Genomic DNA, 17,862 nt, shown 5'->3' with positions numbered 1-17,862 from the left:
GGCCGGCTCTAGGTTTCAAACGTTGCTCAGTGTGATGACCATCTGCGTCCACGACATACTGGAACCGCACTAATTTTTGCTCTACTGTTGCCTGTAATATATCAGGTGGGGTGTTCGCTACGTCTCGTGCCATGCTCATCTTCAACCCGCAACTTGTATCAGTGCCCCTTTTATAAACCTAGTAACTTCTTCAACAGTCTGTGGTGCATTTACCCATCGGCATCTCCCAGGAGCATTGCCCAAGTAGGCAGTTAATTCGAACTCTCGAATTATGTTCTTCAACCCCAGTTGGGAAACAGGACCTCTCCATATTCCTTTAATGCGTCGATACTAGCGAAGATCCGCAGTACTGTTGCTGTCGTTTTGGTTAAACAACTTTACGGGTAAAATCCTGCTTACGATGATTGTTTACAACTGTTACCACGCTGATGCTTGTGTTTTAATCCAACGTCGCCGTGCCAGTACCGGCGCCTAACGGCAAGTCATGACAGTAACTTGTAGCGCACAGTCTGAACGCCATTCCTATGAAGTATGGTACCCATGCGGTAAACAGGTTTCCGTCTACACTGTCTCAGTTTAAATCTGATCGTAACCACCTATTACAACTCAGAGCCATGGTCAAAACATCAGTGATGTGAATGCTCTACTTTAGGATGTAACGGCGCTGCAGCAGCCTGTCCACGAGCTTCACTCTTTTCGTCTCTCCTTCTGTTTCCCTCCTCCAACGCTTATGTCCACCTCTTCTCTCTCTCTCTCTCTCTCTCTTTCTCTCACTCTCTCTCTCTCTCTGTCTCTCCCCACTCTGCAACCAGACCTATTGCCTTAAACAGGTGAGGAAACGTCCACAAATACGTGACCTCAAAATGGGGAGGGAAGTATCCTGCAAAATCTCACCAGATCTCATCTTCAGGAGAGGAGGGGGGGGGGGGGGGAGGGGGAGAGACAGGAAAAACTCATGTCAACTTTAAAAACTCACGGATTGTAGATTAATATAAGTTACAACATTTTGTTTTATAAAATTAATCCCGAGTATAGTCTATGTTAAACTCCACAACAGTCTAAATGGCTTCTCTGAACTGAAATTCATGCCTTACACGTGTGCATGACGAGTTTCCCAGATTTGAAAGAAGTGCCACACACTAATCAGATTATATTCAGAGGGTTCCGTGCCACGCTGGTCGAAATCACTGCTTGTCAGGCAGTGTGTCAGTCGTGATATTCTGCAACACATATAAAGCCGATGTTATTATATGTCCGCAGCTCGTGGTCGTGCGGTAGCGTTCTCGCTTTCCGCGCCCAGGTTCCCGGGTTCGATTCCCGGCGGGGTCAGGGATTTTCTCTGCCTCGTGATGACTGGGTGTTGTGTGCTGTCCTTAGTTAGGTTTAAGTATTTCTAAGTTCTAGGGGACTGATGACCATAGATGTTACGTCCCATAGTGCTCAGAGCCGATGTTACTATGTTCAACATGAATTTTTATCAAAACTTTTACAATGTCAGTGTTAAGTGAGATGCCGAAATGTCGAAACACATGTGCGAGCAAGAAGTTAATAGTATGTGGAAGCAAACTAAGTTCAGCAACAAGAATCCTCTTAGTGATCATATACACTAAAAGATTGAAAAGCCACGTAATCATACGGATCGAAGGAAGTTACAGACAATATTGTTAAAATGGTTCAAATGGCTCTGAGTACTATGGGACTTAACTTCTGAGGTCATCAGTCCCCTACAAATTAGAACTACTTAAATCTAACTAACCTAAGGACATCACTCACATCCATGCCCGAGGCAGGATTCAAACGTGAGGCCGTAGCGGTCGCGCGGTTCCAGACTGTATCGCCTAGAACCACTCGGCCACAACGGCCGGCTGACAATATTGACTTTCATGTGCAAAGTAGGTAAAGGTTCAATGACATTTAGGTATGCAATACGTCAAACAAGTTTTAATTTTTTAGGATCAAAATAGTTAATATTATTTTCTTGGAGCCTTTTTGTCCTTCTCTCTCTCTCTCTCTCTCTCTCTCTCTCTCTCTGATTGAACACTACACATGGTTCGCATGTTTAAAATAAAATGTTCTTAATCACACGTTGAAAATACTGTTTAATACACTTTCTACATGAAACATGTTTTTATTAAAGTGTTTTAATCATCGTTTACAAGAAATTTCAAAAAATTGCTTTTTATATACTTTTAGGATACCTCACATGAGAGATAGGGGAAACCCATCGCATCTCACCAAATTTCACCAAGGGAGAGGGAGGGTTGTTGGAAATTAATCGAAGTACAACAACGAAACACCCAACGTAGATTTCATCACACTGTAGTTTTGTGTTTATTTAGTCAGCAGTATGTGTGCGTTTACATAGCACTACGGTGCAGAAGCGGCTTTCAGACAGTGTTGCTGGCCCGCCGGTAGACGAGCGTGTGCATGGAGTGGGCGGGCAGCGACAGCGACGCCTCTCCCAGCTGGGGGTCCGACACCACCACGGAGCGCCGCGTCTCCTGCCTGACAACACACAGACAACGGGGTCAGCACAGTGGCGGATTTACATGTAGGCCTACTAGGCACGGGCCTAGGGGCGGCACCTTAAGGGGGTTCCGTACGCATTTTAACCTTTTATATTTTAAAATAACTGCGCTTACAAACGGCAAAAATTTTTAATATAGTTAAACAACTTGCTAGTTTAAATTCGACAGTACAAGCTTGGAAATAAACATGTTTACTTGGTAACTGAATGGAACTTTAGCATTGGGTTTCTATTTTGTATCATTTTAATGACTGTTCAAAATGTTTTGAAGTAAGCTGTCAGGACGGCAATCTACAATACAATGTTTGAAACGTTATTATTCCAAGAATGTTGTCGGTTTCTACTTAACCCTACCATATTTTCCAAGTGAAAATACCGGGACCCCTGAAAAGCTGGGATAAACTTATCAGCAGTTTCTTAAATACTGTAACATGTGTGGGTCTCAGTATGCCAAACCTGACACTACTTAAATTTCTTGTAGAAATTACGAGCAAGTGTCGAGTCAACCCTCCATTATTGTAATTAATTTGAAAGCTCTGTGGTCTTCAGTATCTGAGCTTTGATTTAATGACACCCTTTTAACAAAACGTGTTGATACTGGGAATGTTTTACATTTTTAAACACATGTGTATACGAAAAGAACATAACCAGAATATCTGATAATGTGTGAAATACGCTTCACAACAGTTTAAAAATTTTATTTTATTCACTTAGTTACGTTTTGGCAAAAAATACGAATAAAACCAACTTTCGTTCATCTCATCCATTGTGCTGCAGCCTGCACGATATAAAAGTTCCCACCCTGTGCAATCGAATAGTACGAGACATTACAAATTTTGTATTAAACTTCTTAACTAAGATTTTTCGTCGAGTAAAGGTTATTTTTATTTTAAGTTGGAAAAAAGGTGCACTTGCAAGTAGAAATAACTGCAGTGTTCACACAAATGACAATACACCACCTCAACTGCCAACAAGACTACTTAAATTTTGTGGTCTGCCTTCTCTGCCCATGGAAACCGCTAAAATGTTATAAGAATAAGTGGGATAAGAGTCGATCCAGCACACCTCACTGAAACAAATTGCAAAAATCATTTGATTTTTAAATTGGAAAGACAGTGTCAAGAATATTCAGAACATACTTGCGTCCAATATAAAATTCCAGCGACGCGGGAAACAGAAGCCAAAAAAAGGGATTGCCCCGTTTTCTTTACGAGACGAATTCCAGCCGGCAGGTGTACTTCTACTGTTCACTGACAACAGAGAAACAGTTGACAATGAAATTAAATTGTTCTGCATGATTGTTCTTTCATATCACAGTTACGTTGAGTAATCCGAGTTGGTCAGTTCATAGGTTCGTGTTTAAAGGAAAAATCTTTGAGCTCGTGTGCCGTGTTTAAAGTAAAAGGCTTTGTTCAAAAAATGGCTCTGAGCACTATGGGACTTAACATCTGAGGTCATCAGTCCCCTAGACTTAGAACTACTTAAACCTAACTAACCCAAGGACATCACACACATCCACGCCCGAGGCAGGATTCGAACCTGCGACCGTAGCAGTCGCGCGGTAGCAGTCCAGACTGTAGCGCCTAGAACCGCTCGGCCACCCAAGCCGGCTAAAAAGCTTTGTGCTCATGTGCGGTGTAGTACGATTGGAACTGGATACAGTCTTTCTTTCTCTCCTTTTAAAATTTTTATCTTTTGTTTTGACTGTCGCTTGACAATTTTGTAAGTGCCTTAACGTGAACAACAGTGAAAAAAACAACCGTGCACAATTAAGTGGGGCAGCATTTCGAAAATTATCGAAGGAAGGGCGAGAACGAGAAGTAAATGTTCTAAAACCGCTTGGTAGAGTAGATAAATTTTTCGCAAAAATGTTGCTAGTTCAACTACGAGTTCAAGTAGTACGGGGGATGTTCCTGGAACTGCAGGTGTTGTAAAATAAGTAAATACAGACGAAACAACAGTTAAAAATGAAGAAAAGCAAATTGTTCCTGATTCGAGTTTCACGAAAAACTGTGTCGAGTCATACATAACAAAAAGAAATAACCTCGTTAGTGATGATCCTGCAGAATGGTGTGTCAATGAATCAACAATCGACATTCTCTTAAAACGTGGCATTGATCATAATTGTATGGGAGATTTTTCTAATTCAAGAGGATCAATAGGCGATAAAACCACATATTTGAACAAAAATGTATTTTACTGTAAAGTTTTAAATGGGGAATCAACTTTGCTTGATTTTCTAGTATACGTACTCCAGTAGCACCGGTGCTGTTTCTTGTGCACCATGTAAATTCTTTGGAGATAAGGCCGCGATTGCTACTAATGGTATTGCAGGTTGGAAAAATATTTCTAATATTTTATCTCATCATGAGAATTCACTTGAACACAAAAATTCTGAGTTGTCACTCTTAACAAGAAAACAGTCACTTGGAATGATACATAACAATTTCGAGTCATATGTCGAGACAGAAAAAATAAAAAGGGTGCTTGCAGGAGTGAAGAAGCTAACAAGTCGTGGGCTTCCCCTAAATGGACACGTTGAAAGATTGCACTCATTACATAATGGTCATTTTATGATGTCTCTTGAACGTATAGCCGAGTTTGATCCTTTTCTCACAGAACACATTGAACGATTGGAAATCCACGGCTAGGACATACAAGTTATCTTTCTTCAACAATTTGTGATGAAATAATAGAGCGTCTTTCTGAATAAATAAAAAGAAATATTATAAGAGAAATAAAACACGCCAAAAATTCTCTATAACAGTAGATTCTACTGTGGACGCTTTACATATTGATTTGTTATCTTTCATATTAAGATATGTGAACGAGAATGATGAACCTCTTAAACGTTTCCTTCTGTTTTTACCAAAGCTGGGACACAAGTCAGAAAACTTAGCTGAGGCCATACTAAAAGTCATGTCTACAAATTCCATTGATACGAGGTGCATTCAAGTTCTAAGGCCTCCGATTTTTTTTCTAATTAACTACTCACCCGAAATCGATGAAACTGGCGTTACATCTCGACGTAATCGCCCTGCAGACGTACACATTTTTCACAACACTGACGCCATGATTCCATGGCAGCGGCGAAGGCTTCTTTAGGAGTCTGTTTTGACCACTGGAAAATCGCTGAGGCAATAGCAGCACGGCTGGTGAATGTGCGGCCACGGAGAGAGTCTTTCATTGTTGGAAAAAGCCAAAAGTCACTAGGAGCCAGGTCAGGTGAGTAGGGAGCATGAGGAATCACTTCAAAGTTGTTATCATGAAGAAACTGTTGCGTAATGTAAGCTCGATGTGCGGGTGCGTTGTCTTGGTGAAACAGCACACGCGCAGCCCTTCCCGGACGTTTTTGTTGCAGTGCAGGAAGGAATTTGTTCCTCAAAACATTTTCGTAGGATGCACCTGTTACCGTAGTGCTCTTTGGAACGCAATGGGTAAGGATTACGCCCTCGCTGTCCCAGAACATGGACACCATCATTTTTTCAGCACTGGCGGTTACCCGAAATTTTGTTGGTGGTGGTGAATCTGTGTGCTTCCATTGAGCTGACTGGCGCTTTGTTTCGGGATTGAAAAATGGCATCCACGTCTCATCCATTGTCACAACCGACGAAAAGAAAGTCCCATTCATGCTGTCGTTGTGCGTCAACATTGCCTGGCAACATGCCACACGGGCAGCCATGTGGTCGTCCGTCAGCATTCGTGGCACCCACCTGGAAGACACTTTTCGCATTTTCAGGTCGTCATGCAGGATTGTGTGCACAGAACCCACAGAAATGCCAACTCTGGAGGCGATCTGTTCAACAGTCATTCGGCGATCCCCCAAAACAATTCTCTCCACTTTCTCGATCATGTCGTCAGACCAGCTTGTGCGAGCCCGAGGTTGTTTCGGTTTGTTCTCACACGATGTTCTGCCTTCATTAAATTGTCGCACCCACGAACGCACTTTCGACACATCCATAACTCCATCACCACATGTCTCCTTCAACTGTCGATGAATTTCAATTGGTTTCACACCACGCAAATTCAGAAAACGAATGATTGCACGCTGTTCAAGTAAGGAAAACGTCGCCATTTTAAGTATTGAAAACAGTTCTCATTCTCGCCGCTGGCCGTAAAATTCCATCTGCCATACGGTGCTGCCATCTCTGGGACGTATTGACAATGAACGCAGCCTCATTTTAAAACAATGCGCTTGTTACTATCTCTTTCCAGTCCAGAGAAAAAAAATCTGAGGCCTTACAACTTGAATGCACCTCGTATTACTGACTGTAGAGGCCAGTCGTACGACAACGCAAGCAATATTCCAGGCACCTAAGGTGGTTTGCAGACATGCATTAAAGAACGAAATCTGAAAGCGCATTATGTGCCTTTTGCAGCACATTCTTTGAATTTAGTCGGCACCAGTGCTGCAAGCTGTTGTCGGGAACCACGTTCATTTTCCAATGTAGTGCAAAACCTTTATAATTTTTTTTTCTGCTTATACACAGAGCTGGGATAAACTTCTTTCTTTCATGAAACCAGAAAGCAAAATGGTAAAAATTTTATCAAAAACACGTTGGGTTGGTCAGCAAGAGAGGAAGCGTGTGTACGTCTATATGAAAACTGGGAGGGCATTATCAAAGCCCTCACACATATTACCAATAATACGTTTGAAAAATCACTTGTGCGAAATAAGGCTTCAGCTTTATTGAATCAACTCAGCAGACTAGAAACGGTATTTATGATGACAATTTGGAAGGACATACTGCAGAGATTTAATAGTGTTAATCTGAAATTGCAAAGTGTAAAAAATTATTACTAAAATCGTATATAAATTATATAAATCTCTTGTAGGATTTATTGCATCTATTCGTGGCATGTTCGACTGTTATGAAAATAAATCCACGGAGACTGTGACTGATATAGACTGTAAATGCACCTATAAAAGATCACGAAAACACAAACTTCATGATGACGAAGAAGCAGACTCTGACGAAGTTTTTCTGACTGGAAGGGAAAAATTTAGTCGAAACATTTCTCCCAGTACTCGACAACTCGTACGCCGAATTAGTGAGGAGGAAGAAAAGCTATAGATCACTGTTGGACTCCTTCACAGTTTTCAGTAACCCTAAGAACAGTTCACCTGACGATATTGCTGAACGTGCAGAAAAGCTCCAAGCGTCATACGACACAGATTTAGAGGCTTCCTTCCCTCGTGAATGTGTACATTCCGCGGAACTTTTGAAATCTTTTGATATTAGTGATATACCAGTCGAAATGCGTAAATTTTTACGAAAAGAGAGGTTACAGTCCATGTTTCCGAATGTTGACATTGCTCGTAGAATTTTTCTAGGTATGGCCCTTACAAATTGTCAGCAGAACGCTCGTTTTCGGCTCTTAAAAGACTGAAATCGTACCTACGTTCTACGTAGAGAGATTGAATTCCATGTCGATTCTTCACATCGAAGCCGTCTTCCTAACTGATAACCGTCTGAACTATGAAGATATTATCAACGAGTTTTCTGCCATCAAAGCCAGATGCAAACTTTGCTGACTGGCGAGTCTGTTTATGTATTCATTGAAACGCGTACGTTTCATAGGCAGCGATGGCGAGCCGCAGAATCTCTGACCAGAGAGCATGTAGTCAGTTCAGTTGCGAGAGAGTAATAGCGCGCGAGAGTGCAGTTGCATGTAGGGAGTCGGTAGTTACAGTTGCGAGTTACAGTTGTGTGTGAGGAGTCGGCGGGCGTCGACATGGCTCTGGTCGGGATTCAGGACGAGGTATATTTTTTAAATAAGGTAATGAAGCAGCATTGCGCTCATCTGATTATGTAATGGACCTTAAGTGTAATTAATTTGTTCAAGAATCGCCCCAATAATAATTTTGTTTTCAAACCAAGTATTTTAACAAAACAAACATTTTATTGAAAGAAAATTTCCCTTGCATTTCCGTAAAGAAAAAAATTACTTAAGTTCAAAGAATTTTTGCGATGCATTTCCTCCAAGTTACGGCGAAAAAATAAGAGCAAATGCAATTTTACTGAGGTAAGAACAGGGCCTAAGATCGACATTTCGGTCTATTTGCGTTTTCATTGTCATTGAGATTTCATTCTTTTTATTGAATTGATTTTCTTTTTTGTGGGAGGTTACACATGGGTCAGATTGCTAGTTCTCATTTAATTGTCATTGTCAATAAATTATTTTATTTGCTGATAGGTTACAATAGGTTCTATTCTCGTTAACATTTAAATATTGTCTTTCAAAATTCTCCGGGGAGGTTACATCATATTGGTTTAAAAAATTTAAGATTATAATGTGATTTTTATTATAACTTGAGTACAATTATTGGATTTACAAACTACGTATTACGTGTTTATTTTACAACTGCTGACGGCAGAACGCGGAACTCTTCCTTTTTTACGTGCAGACATGACCGAAGACGCTCTACAATACTAAACAATACCCGAATGACCCAGGCCGCCCTGTACTGTACAGTCAAGTCATATTGATACTGTAGTATACTACAACTGATGCGTATTCTTGGCGTCTGCTGACGTGTATAGTTCCCGCGGAAATATACGTTATCGGAGAGTATGTTCAGATGAAAAGGTGTTAATAAATAACGTAGTCCAGTTGTGTCGATAAATACGTAAAAGCTTTGATAATACCGTTGGAAAGAGCTATGTTGAGAGCGGTAGCTGTTGTAGTGAGCTCTTACCTGTATTAAAGGTACTGTGAACTCTTATTAAGCAGCATCTAGCTACACACACCCTAAAGCTTTACACGTTAAATATTAGATTACAAAACAAATTTGATTTTTCCGCGCTAATTTGTAAAATTATGTAATAGGAATTCCAGTTCTGTGTTTGTTCGTCTGTATTTAGTTATTAGTTAGTGCACCAAAATCTCTAAAAATTGTTCAAATGGCTCTAAGCACTATGGACTTAACATCTGAGGTCATCAGTCCCCTAGACTTAGAACTACTGAAACCTAACTAACCTAAAAACATCACACACATCCATGCCCGAGGCAGGATTCGAATCTGCGACCGTAGCAGCAGCGCGGTTCCGGACTGAAGTACCTAGAACCGCTCGGTCACAGCGGCTGGCACCCAAATCTCTATTTCATTTTCATTTCTTACGCTTTCATGTATTAACAGCGAATGTGTTTTTCTTATCTGCTGCACATTCAAGTTATTAAATCGTAAAACGACAGTTTAATATTAATTTTGAACGCTTCTCTGTAAAGGAACGTATTAATTTCTATTGTATGACATGTTCGCTTCAATTTTTAGATAGCAACACAACTTTTTTATTTTCATTTTCAGCGGTTTCGTGTAAAATAACATATCAAAAGTGAATGTATAACAAAAATCCGTTCTCTCCTACATGCTCCGCTAAATTTTTAGGCCACAAAAGAAAAGTTATTTTCCTTGTGTTCGTTTCTGTTGTCTTTCGACAGAAGAATGTGTTAACACAATGCAAGGTTAAGTTTGTTTTATCCACCGCCATATACGAAGTACAGTTCAGCAACCATATTACATTTTGATTGGGCGCAACTAGACCGCTGACGCGTCCTTCAGAACAACGAATAACAGAGCACAGAAACAGCTCCACCCAAAACGGCAACGGCAAAGTGATTGGGTAGTAGTTGGTATTTAAAACATGTTTTGTGTGTGTGTGTGGGGGGGGGGGGGGGGGAAGGGGCACGTGTAATGTGGTGTGACTAGGGGCACAAAATGTTTAAATCCGCCACTGGGTCAGCACACAGCCTGCCATGAAAACAGAGAGGCGTAGCAACAGGGCACAGCTGCGACATGTACTGCTGCTCACTCCTGCCTTTTATCTTCAGCCCCAGGAACCACATGACACCTGCTGAAAGACAACGGTATAATCTGGTGCGAGATGGGTCCAAATCCGTTCATGTAATTGCTAAACATAGTCGTTTCCGCTGACGCTTCATAAAAATTGTTTCATTTTTTATGTATTGAGATTGAAATTTTGAGTATTGCTCATCTTCACGCAGCTAAAAACATTTCACATATTAGTACATACAAAATACTAGAAACCTGCAATTCTCAAATGCAAATACGCACACATCCACAAAGTCTCCCGGTAGTCTTTTTGTCAAGCGAGTAGGTATAGTAACCAAGTCGCAGAGAGCACAAATAAAGACAAAATGAGCTAAAGACCGCGGTGGAACATATTTCTCTCGTTCGTGAGTCTTCAATTTTCCACTGTCAGAGCACTTTTAGGGCATTTTGCTTTTTCAATTCAAGCCTCTTCTCGCGTAGTTTTCCGCCTAGCTCGCCCATAACATTTTAGTCACATTGGCCTGTTACTTTGCGGTAGGGGAACTCGACTTTTCTGATGCATGGACAACGACTCCGTCCTTCTGGCTTGACTGATGTTTCATTTACGACAGCAAATAGTAGTTGACCGTATGATCCACAGCGACAAATGGTGCTCAAAACTAGTTGGATTCTTTTAAAAAACGACCCAAGCTTTGCTTCAAAATTCGTTTTCGCATACACTTTTGGTTAACATTAAGTAAACGCACCACCAATTATTATTATTTACGTACAAAACACCAAAAATGTTCTTCTTGTAAGCCTGTAGTCCGTAAACGCCTGCAAATGGCCTCCAGGTAGCCGAACATAACCAATTCCAGTCGATGGTTGGTTCAATTGCTCCCGCGGACTCAGTGCACTCCATGTAAACGAAGCCCACATCATTACTGAACCATCACCAGCTGGCACAGTGACTTAACAATGTCGGTCCATGACTTTACGCAGTCTGTGCCACACTCGAACCATATCATCTGCTCTAACCAAGTGAAAGCGGGACTCATACGACCAGGCCGCGGTTTTCCAGTAGTCTTAGGTGCAACCTATATGGTCACGAGTCCAGAAGAGGCGCTGCAGGTCATCTCATGCTGTTAGCAAAGGCATTCGCGTCGGTCGCCTGCTGCCACAGCCCATTAACGCCAAATTTCGCCGCACTGTCTTGAGGGATACGTTCGTCGTACTTCCAACTTTCATTTCTGCGGTTGTTTCACACAGTCATGCTTGTCTGTTAACACTGACGACTCTATGCACACGCTGCTGCTCTCGTCCATGGTTAGAGGTAATGCCTGAAATTTAGTATTCTCGGCAGGCTGTTGACATTCTGGATTTTGGAATACTGAATTCCCTAACGATTTCCGCGGTTAAAGTCTGTTAATTCCTGTCGTGCGGCGATCACTATGTCGGAAACCTTTCCAAATGAATCACCTAAGTTCAAATAAAAGCTCTGCTAATGCACTGCCCTTTGATTACTTGTTTACGCGATACTACCGCCATCTGCTTATGTGCAGTCGCTATCCCGTGACTTTTGTCACCTCGGTGTACTTTCCACTTTTCCAGAGTTTACATGCATGGTTGCAGTATTGGGAAGGCGTTCATGAGAGTCTATAAAAAGCCCTCTAGAGCTAGACACAAGCACACATACAGCAAGAACCATCGAGAATGAATCGTTCACTGTACTTCCGAATACGTGGTGATTTGAAATTTCGTGGCAGATTAAATCTTGGTGCAGGATCGAGGCTTGCAGATAGAACCTTTGGAAGGTAGGGGAGAGGTAAGGGCGGAAGTTCAGCTGAGAGGGTGGGACGCGATCGTGCCCAGGCAGCTCAGTGGGTAGAGCACAGCCCGCTAAAGGTCAAGGCTCCGAGTTCGAGTCTCGGGCTGTCACAGGGTTTTAATCCGCCAGAAATTTTCAGTGGGAATCATATTTAAGAGATCATTAAGCAATAAGGAATCTCTACTTCAAAATGAGAATTGTTTACAGCAATGTGTTGTCAGCAAGATAAATTCAAAAATTAAAGGTCCCGACTGTCAGTTCTAAATGTTAGGTCGTTAAGAACTGGATAGGATCTTTTATAGTCAGCGGCTTTCAAGAACTTTTTTGTAATGAATAATGAAAACTATGTAATACGTACACAGTAAAAGTAAAGTTCCAACCCACTATCCTGTGTCCAAAGTTAGCGATTACTATGTAACTTACAAGATAACCCTGTGTGAGACAACGCTCAGTATCTTATACTTGCTGTGCGCAGAGTTACTTAGGTATTACGTGCGAAGGACTCAACGGAGCTAACGATGAGAGAGGCCAACAACGGGCGATAAGAGTCACACGCGACTCTGATATTCCCAAAGGCGATAAGCACAGGCCGAGTGGTATTCACCACGCAGCTACGTACTTCGTATGTAAACGGGTTATCACAACGCTACATATGGACTACTCGGACTACTCGTGTGCCACCTGGCTATTTAGTGTACTCTAGGCCTTTCCTGCTGAGTAGGATTCTTCCTTTCCTTATTCTCCTTCCAGTTTATTTTTCTATCTCAAAAAAATGTTCAGATGGCTCTGATCACTATGGGACTTAACATCTGAGATCATCAGTACCTTAGACTTAGAACCACTTAAACCTAACTAACCTAAGGACATCACACACATCCATGCCCGAGGCAGGATTTGAACCTGCGACCGTAGCAGTAGCGCGGTTCCTGGCTGAAGCGCCTAGAACCACTCGGGCACAGCGGCCGGCTATCTCAAAGAAGAAATGTGAAAAATTGGCGTTGTCCTAATGGTCTTGTCTCTGAACTTTTGTTCCAGTGTATTATGCAACGAAACTGAAACCAAAGTGTCGAAGACAGCAAGAGTAGTGAGATTACGCGTGCTGCACAATACCATAATGAAGTCTTTCCATTTACTGGGACGTTAAACGTAGGTAGTCTCAACACATTATATCTACAGCACACAAACAGTCTTCCACAAAATTACGTAAGTGCCTTCCCATTTCGAAACAGTATTATTTACAGGTGCACCACTGTCTTTTACTGTGTACGTATTACATAGTTTTCATTATTCATTACAAAATAGTTCTTGAAAGCCGCTGACTATAAAAGATCCTATCCAGTTCTTAACGACCTAACATTTAGAACTGACAGTCGGGACTTTTAGTTTTTGAATTTATCTTGCTGACAACACATTGCTGTAAACAATTCTCATTTTGAAGTAGAGATTCCTTATTGCTTAATGACCCCATAGTGCTCAGAGCCATTTGCACCACTGTCTGTTTGCATTAAATTTCGTACCGATAAAATGTTTCTGGTGTCTACTAAGCCAATGATAGTTCTTGTAACTCTTACTAAAGACAGTTCTTCGTATTAATACCCCCCAGAACCGCACATAAGGACTGTGGGCCCATGTGACAATATGTAGTAAGAATGGTCAAGCTGTCGGTACCAGCTAATCTGGACGGGGCATAACTTCTGACACTTCTCATTTTAGTTACAGTGATAGCAACAAGCCTATTATAATGGTCAATGCAGAGTATAGGTTTAACTATTCTCTAGTCACAAAATCTTGCACCATATAATCTAAATCATGTAGCTTTATTAATACAGTAACGTACAACCCAGTTGGTGTCCTGCATATGACTTTCAGACTGAAAATGTATGTCCACCATTTTGTGGAACTCCGCTTTACGTCAGCATCTAAGTAACCCATGTGTATGTAAAAGCTAAATATATACTGCATTTCTTATTAGTTTTGTCAGATAGATACAAGGGAGAGAATAGACTGACTTCTGTCGGAAATTGGGTGTACAAGACAGAGCGGTTATAAAGGATGTTAGCGTTATACGTGCAAGTACTTATACTGATGTCAGTGTACTGAACATAATTTCATCGGTATTTGCTTCATTTGCAGACTAATAACTATAGCTATTACGAGTAGTATCTTTATAGCAGAGCTCGAGCACGGGTACAGTATCATCGCGTGTCCACAGCTCGTGGTCAAGTGGCTAGCGTTGCTGCCTCTGGATCACGGGGTCCCGGGTTCGATTTCCGGCCGTGTTGGGGATTTTCTCTGCCAGGGGACTGGGTTTTTGTGTTGTCTTCCTCCTCCTCATCATCGTCATCTTCATTCGTGACAGTGGTAGACTGGACTACGTAGAAAACTGGAGTGTGAAAAAAACTGGGACTTCGTATGGGCGCTGACAACCGAGCAGTTGAGCGCCCCACAAACCAAACATCATCAACACAGAACATCGCTACGAGTGGGGTAACCAACGCCGTCATTGGTCGATGGAGAATAAGGGGTCGATTTTATTGGATGGTGTGGCTGCGTGGATCTGTAGGAAGCCCCTATAAAAAGTATGTACCTGATTCCGTTGAGGCTAAATTCGGTGGGAGTGGTGTGATGATATGTCTCTATTCGTTCTGGTGACGATTTAGACTATTAGTTTCAGCCGATAAAAAAGAGCGAACGTGTTTATTATATACATTTTTAGGTTATAGTGTCCTTCCCACAATGCGACAATGTCCGGAAATGGTAACTATACTACAATGCCACTGCCCGCGAAACGGGATGAATCACTGTATATCGTGGAACGCAGATTATCGAGTGAATTTACTGCAATGTCCTGTTCAGAGCAGTTTCCATGAACCAAACACCTACGTCGGCCTGACTGTCGGTAGAGGTATGTTACCATTATCATTAATATAATCGAATAGCTAAGTCGTCGCAAACGAACACATACTAGTTGTTTTTTGGTGCATTTATTTCAAATGAAATGTTTCGGGCTCTGCCAATCATCAGATTTTCTGGTGTAAGCAACATAAAAAATAATTAGTTATACATTTTTTAAAACACCAAATGTTGTAAAGAAAGCGCAAAATCGAACTATGTGTCAGGAGCAATACATACCATTTCATAACAAAAATAACTTTGACAGTTTGTTCTTTACTCATACATTCACGAAACAAAAGATGTGACATAATTTAAACTTGGAAAATGGGAACGGTGGTCGTGAGGTCTACGAAAAACTGTGGATTTTTTTAATGAAAATAATATTGTAGAAGTTAAAAAGTATCCTCTTATTAAATATGCCAATGAAATTAGTTCAAAGGTTGCCAATAGCGACGCCCTCCTTGACATAAGTTGGAAGAAAAAACGACTTATAATGATGAATGCAAAAAAACCTATTCTGAAATCCCAAATTTAGCTACATGAACTGCAGATGTCTATACGCCCGGTAGCGATTGCCTGTCAAAGCTCCTATTATTTTGTTAACAGGAAATATACATTGAAGAATAGTTATGACATGGTACAGCATTTGAAAAACTTTACTCTGCCAAAAATGCCATCCTTATGTCTTTTCATATAAAAAAAGTTGTACACAAGCATACCAATAGGAGAAACACTCACGATTGTGTATGCATATAGAACACAGCTGATCAAACCTACAAGGCTTGCGCTTTCTTTTAATTTATTCGCGTTCAACGGAAAAACTTTCTTTCAGGAAGATGGTCTGCCTATGGGTTCGAGGCTGTCAGGGACTTTATTGGAAATATTGATTAATAATCTGGAAAATATTTTTTTATGCCCATAGGGAATTGTGTCAAGAAAAAATCATTATGTATTACAGATATGTGGATGTCATTATCGTTGCGGATAATGTTAAAGAAACAGAACATGCACCCCAGAAATTAAAATCCATGCAAGAAAATATTAAGTTTTCGACTGAATCTGGAAAGGAAGGTGCCATTAGTTTTTTAGATATACAAATAACCAGAGGAAATTCACAGATCAAACTATGTATTTTTAGGAAACCAGCATTATCAGATCTTATCATCCTGATAGATCCTTGCCACCCTGAAGACCAAACAATGTGGTTTTTTGTATATATGTTCCAGAGTTTAGCAAAGAGTGATTTGGGCAAGGATTCGTTAAAAAAGGAAATCGGGACAATTGTACAGATCGGTCTCTCAAATGGGTACGATGAAGCTAATATTAGGAGGCTAGTTGAAAAAGTTTTTCCTAAAGTTTCCGCAGACAAAATGGGACGTAGAGAAGATGAAAAGCACTCCGCCTTAAGGTTTTTGGACCAGTGTCACAAAAGACTGCAAACTTGTAAAAAAATGTTTAACGTTCAGTTAGCATTCCAAACAGTTAACATTTGGAGAACTTGTTGAGGCACAGTCTAGAACTCGTGCAAAATGAATTTCGTAAAACAGGAGTATGTTAACTGAAACGCGGATCATGTGAATGTTTTTACGTGGGACAAACAGGGTGAGAGTTCAAAACGAGGTTTAAGGGGACATTGTATGTCCTATGTCACTAATGTTAAATTATCGAATTTTGTGATCCATTCTCTTGGAAACTTTTTAAGACACCAACTTAAAATTTTCCATAACTATTGAATGCACCTTTCTAGATACACTTAACTAGAATTATTACTAAAATGGTATTGTGGGACATGTTATCTATTTTTTTTACAATATTCTATTTCTGACAGAATTTTGTAAATAAATGAACACAAAAACAAAACAACTCAGAATATTTTAATTATTCTACTTCCATATGTGTTGAATCTCACTCTTGGTATGGTATGAAAATTTCATGTCTCTACCATCAGTACTTTTTTCATTTATTGCAAGAAATGTAGTTCAGAGATATTGAGGTTTAAAACTTTTTTTATTACAAATTCTTACAAAGAATTACATTTCTGCGTGCTTTATGCACTATAATTGCCCTGGCCCATAGTCTGTGCCTTCTTCAGTGTCACAACAGCCTAGTGCTTCCGTCCTCCTTATCTTTCTTGCTTCTTTTGTCATTTGCTGAGCAGCTAACTCTGCTTCACGTACACGAAGATTATCCAGTTCCCGCAGTCCTTTATGTGTGTTCCGTCCAAATCTTATTCCTAACTTCTCCAGAGACTTAAATCTTTCATAGTTCCCACCATTAAAAGTTATTACAGCCCTAGACACTGCTAACTTTAGAGTCATAATGCCAACAAATACATTGTTAGGCACTCGGCACCACACAACATTATTGAAGGCTCATTTACATTCTGGGTCTTCCCGTGTAAACACTTCTTTAGTAGCTCAGGATTTGCCAAATCTCTGTAAATAGGTTTGATTGCCTCCATTACTGCCAAAGGAAGAGAATGTGTGTGTGTAAATTCATGCAGAGTGCCAGAAAATTCAGCTTGCCTATATTTACACCAAGTGTTTTGTGGAGGTTGACACAAAGCATGACATGGCTTTTCATCGGTTGATATTCGATGAAAGAAAGTGCTCCACACAGCTCTTTTCATCTTCTCTAAATTGTCACAGTTATCTCTAATAATAGCCTACGCTTAGTCACTTTATTTACGTATAAAAAGCAAAAGAAGGTAGCTTACTACAAAAATAGCAGATAATCACACTACTTTCAACGAAAACAAATATCAGAAACAAAGGACTGATTTGTTTATTCGTAATGCCAACTTCTGAGACGTAGCAGTAAGCACAAAACAAAGCAATT

At 40.6% G+C, this 17,862-nt stretch overlaps 1 protein-coding gene across 1 annotated transcript in view; it reads right to left on the bottom strand.

Annotated features, from left to right (window-relative positions):
- Nucleotides 1–2,110: 2,110 nt before the first annotated feature.
- Nucleotides 2,111–17,862, bottom strand: part of LOC126162383 (lysosomal acid glucosylceramidase-like) — a 193,221-nt gene continuing 177,469 nt past the window's right edge. The window contains exon 10 of the mRNA XM_049918853.1: nucleotides 2,111–2,505. Coding sequence (XP_049774810.1) covers nucleotides 2,388–2,505 — 118 coding nt within the window. The 3' untranslated portion in view covers nucleotides 2,111–2,387. The remainder of the gene's footprint in view (nucleotides 2,506–17,862) is intronic.

The sequence above is a fragment of the Schistocerca cancellata genome, chromosome 2 (genome assembly GCF_023864275.1).
Source record: "Schistocerca cancellata isolate TAMUIC-IGC-003103 chromosome 2, iqSchCanc2.1, whole genome shotgun sequence".
In the NCBI taxonomy this organism is placed as follows: domain Eukaryota; kingdom Metazoa; phylum Arthropoda; class Insecta; order Orthoptera; family Acrididae; genus Schistocerca; species Schistocerca cancellata.
Note: the sequence above shows the minus strand (reverse complement) of the source record. Positions and strands in the feature narration are given on the sequence as shown.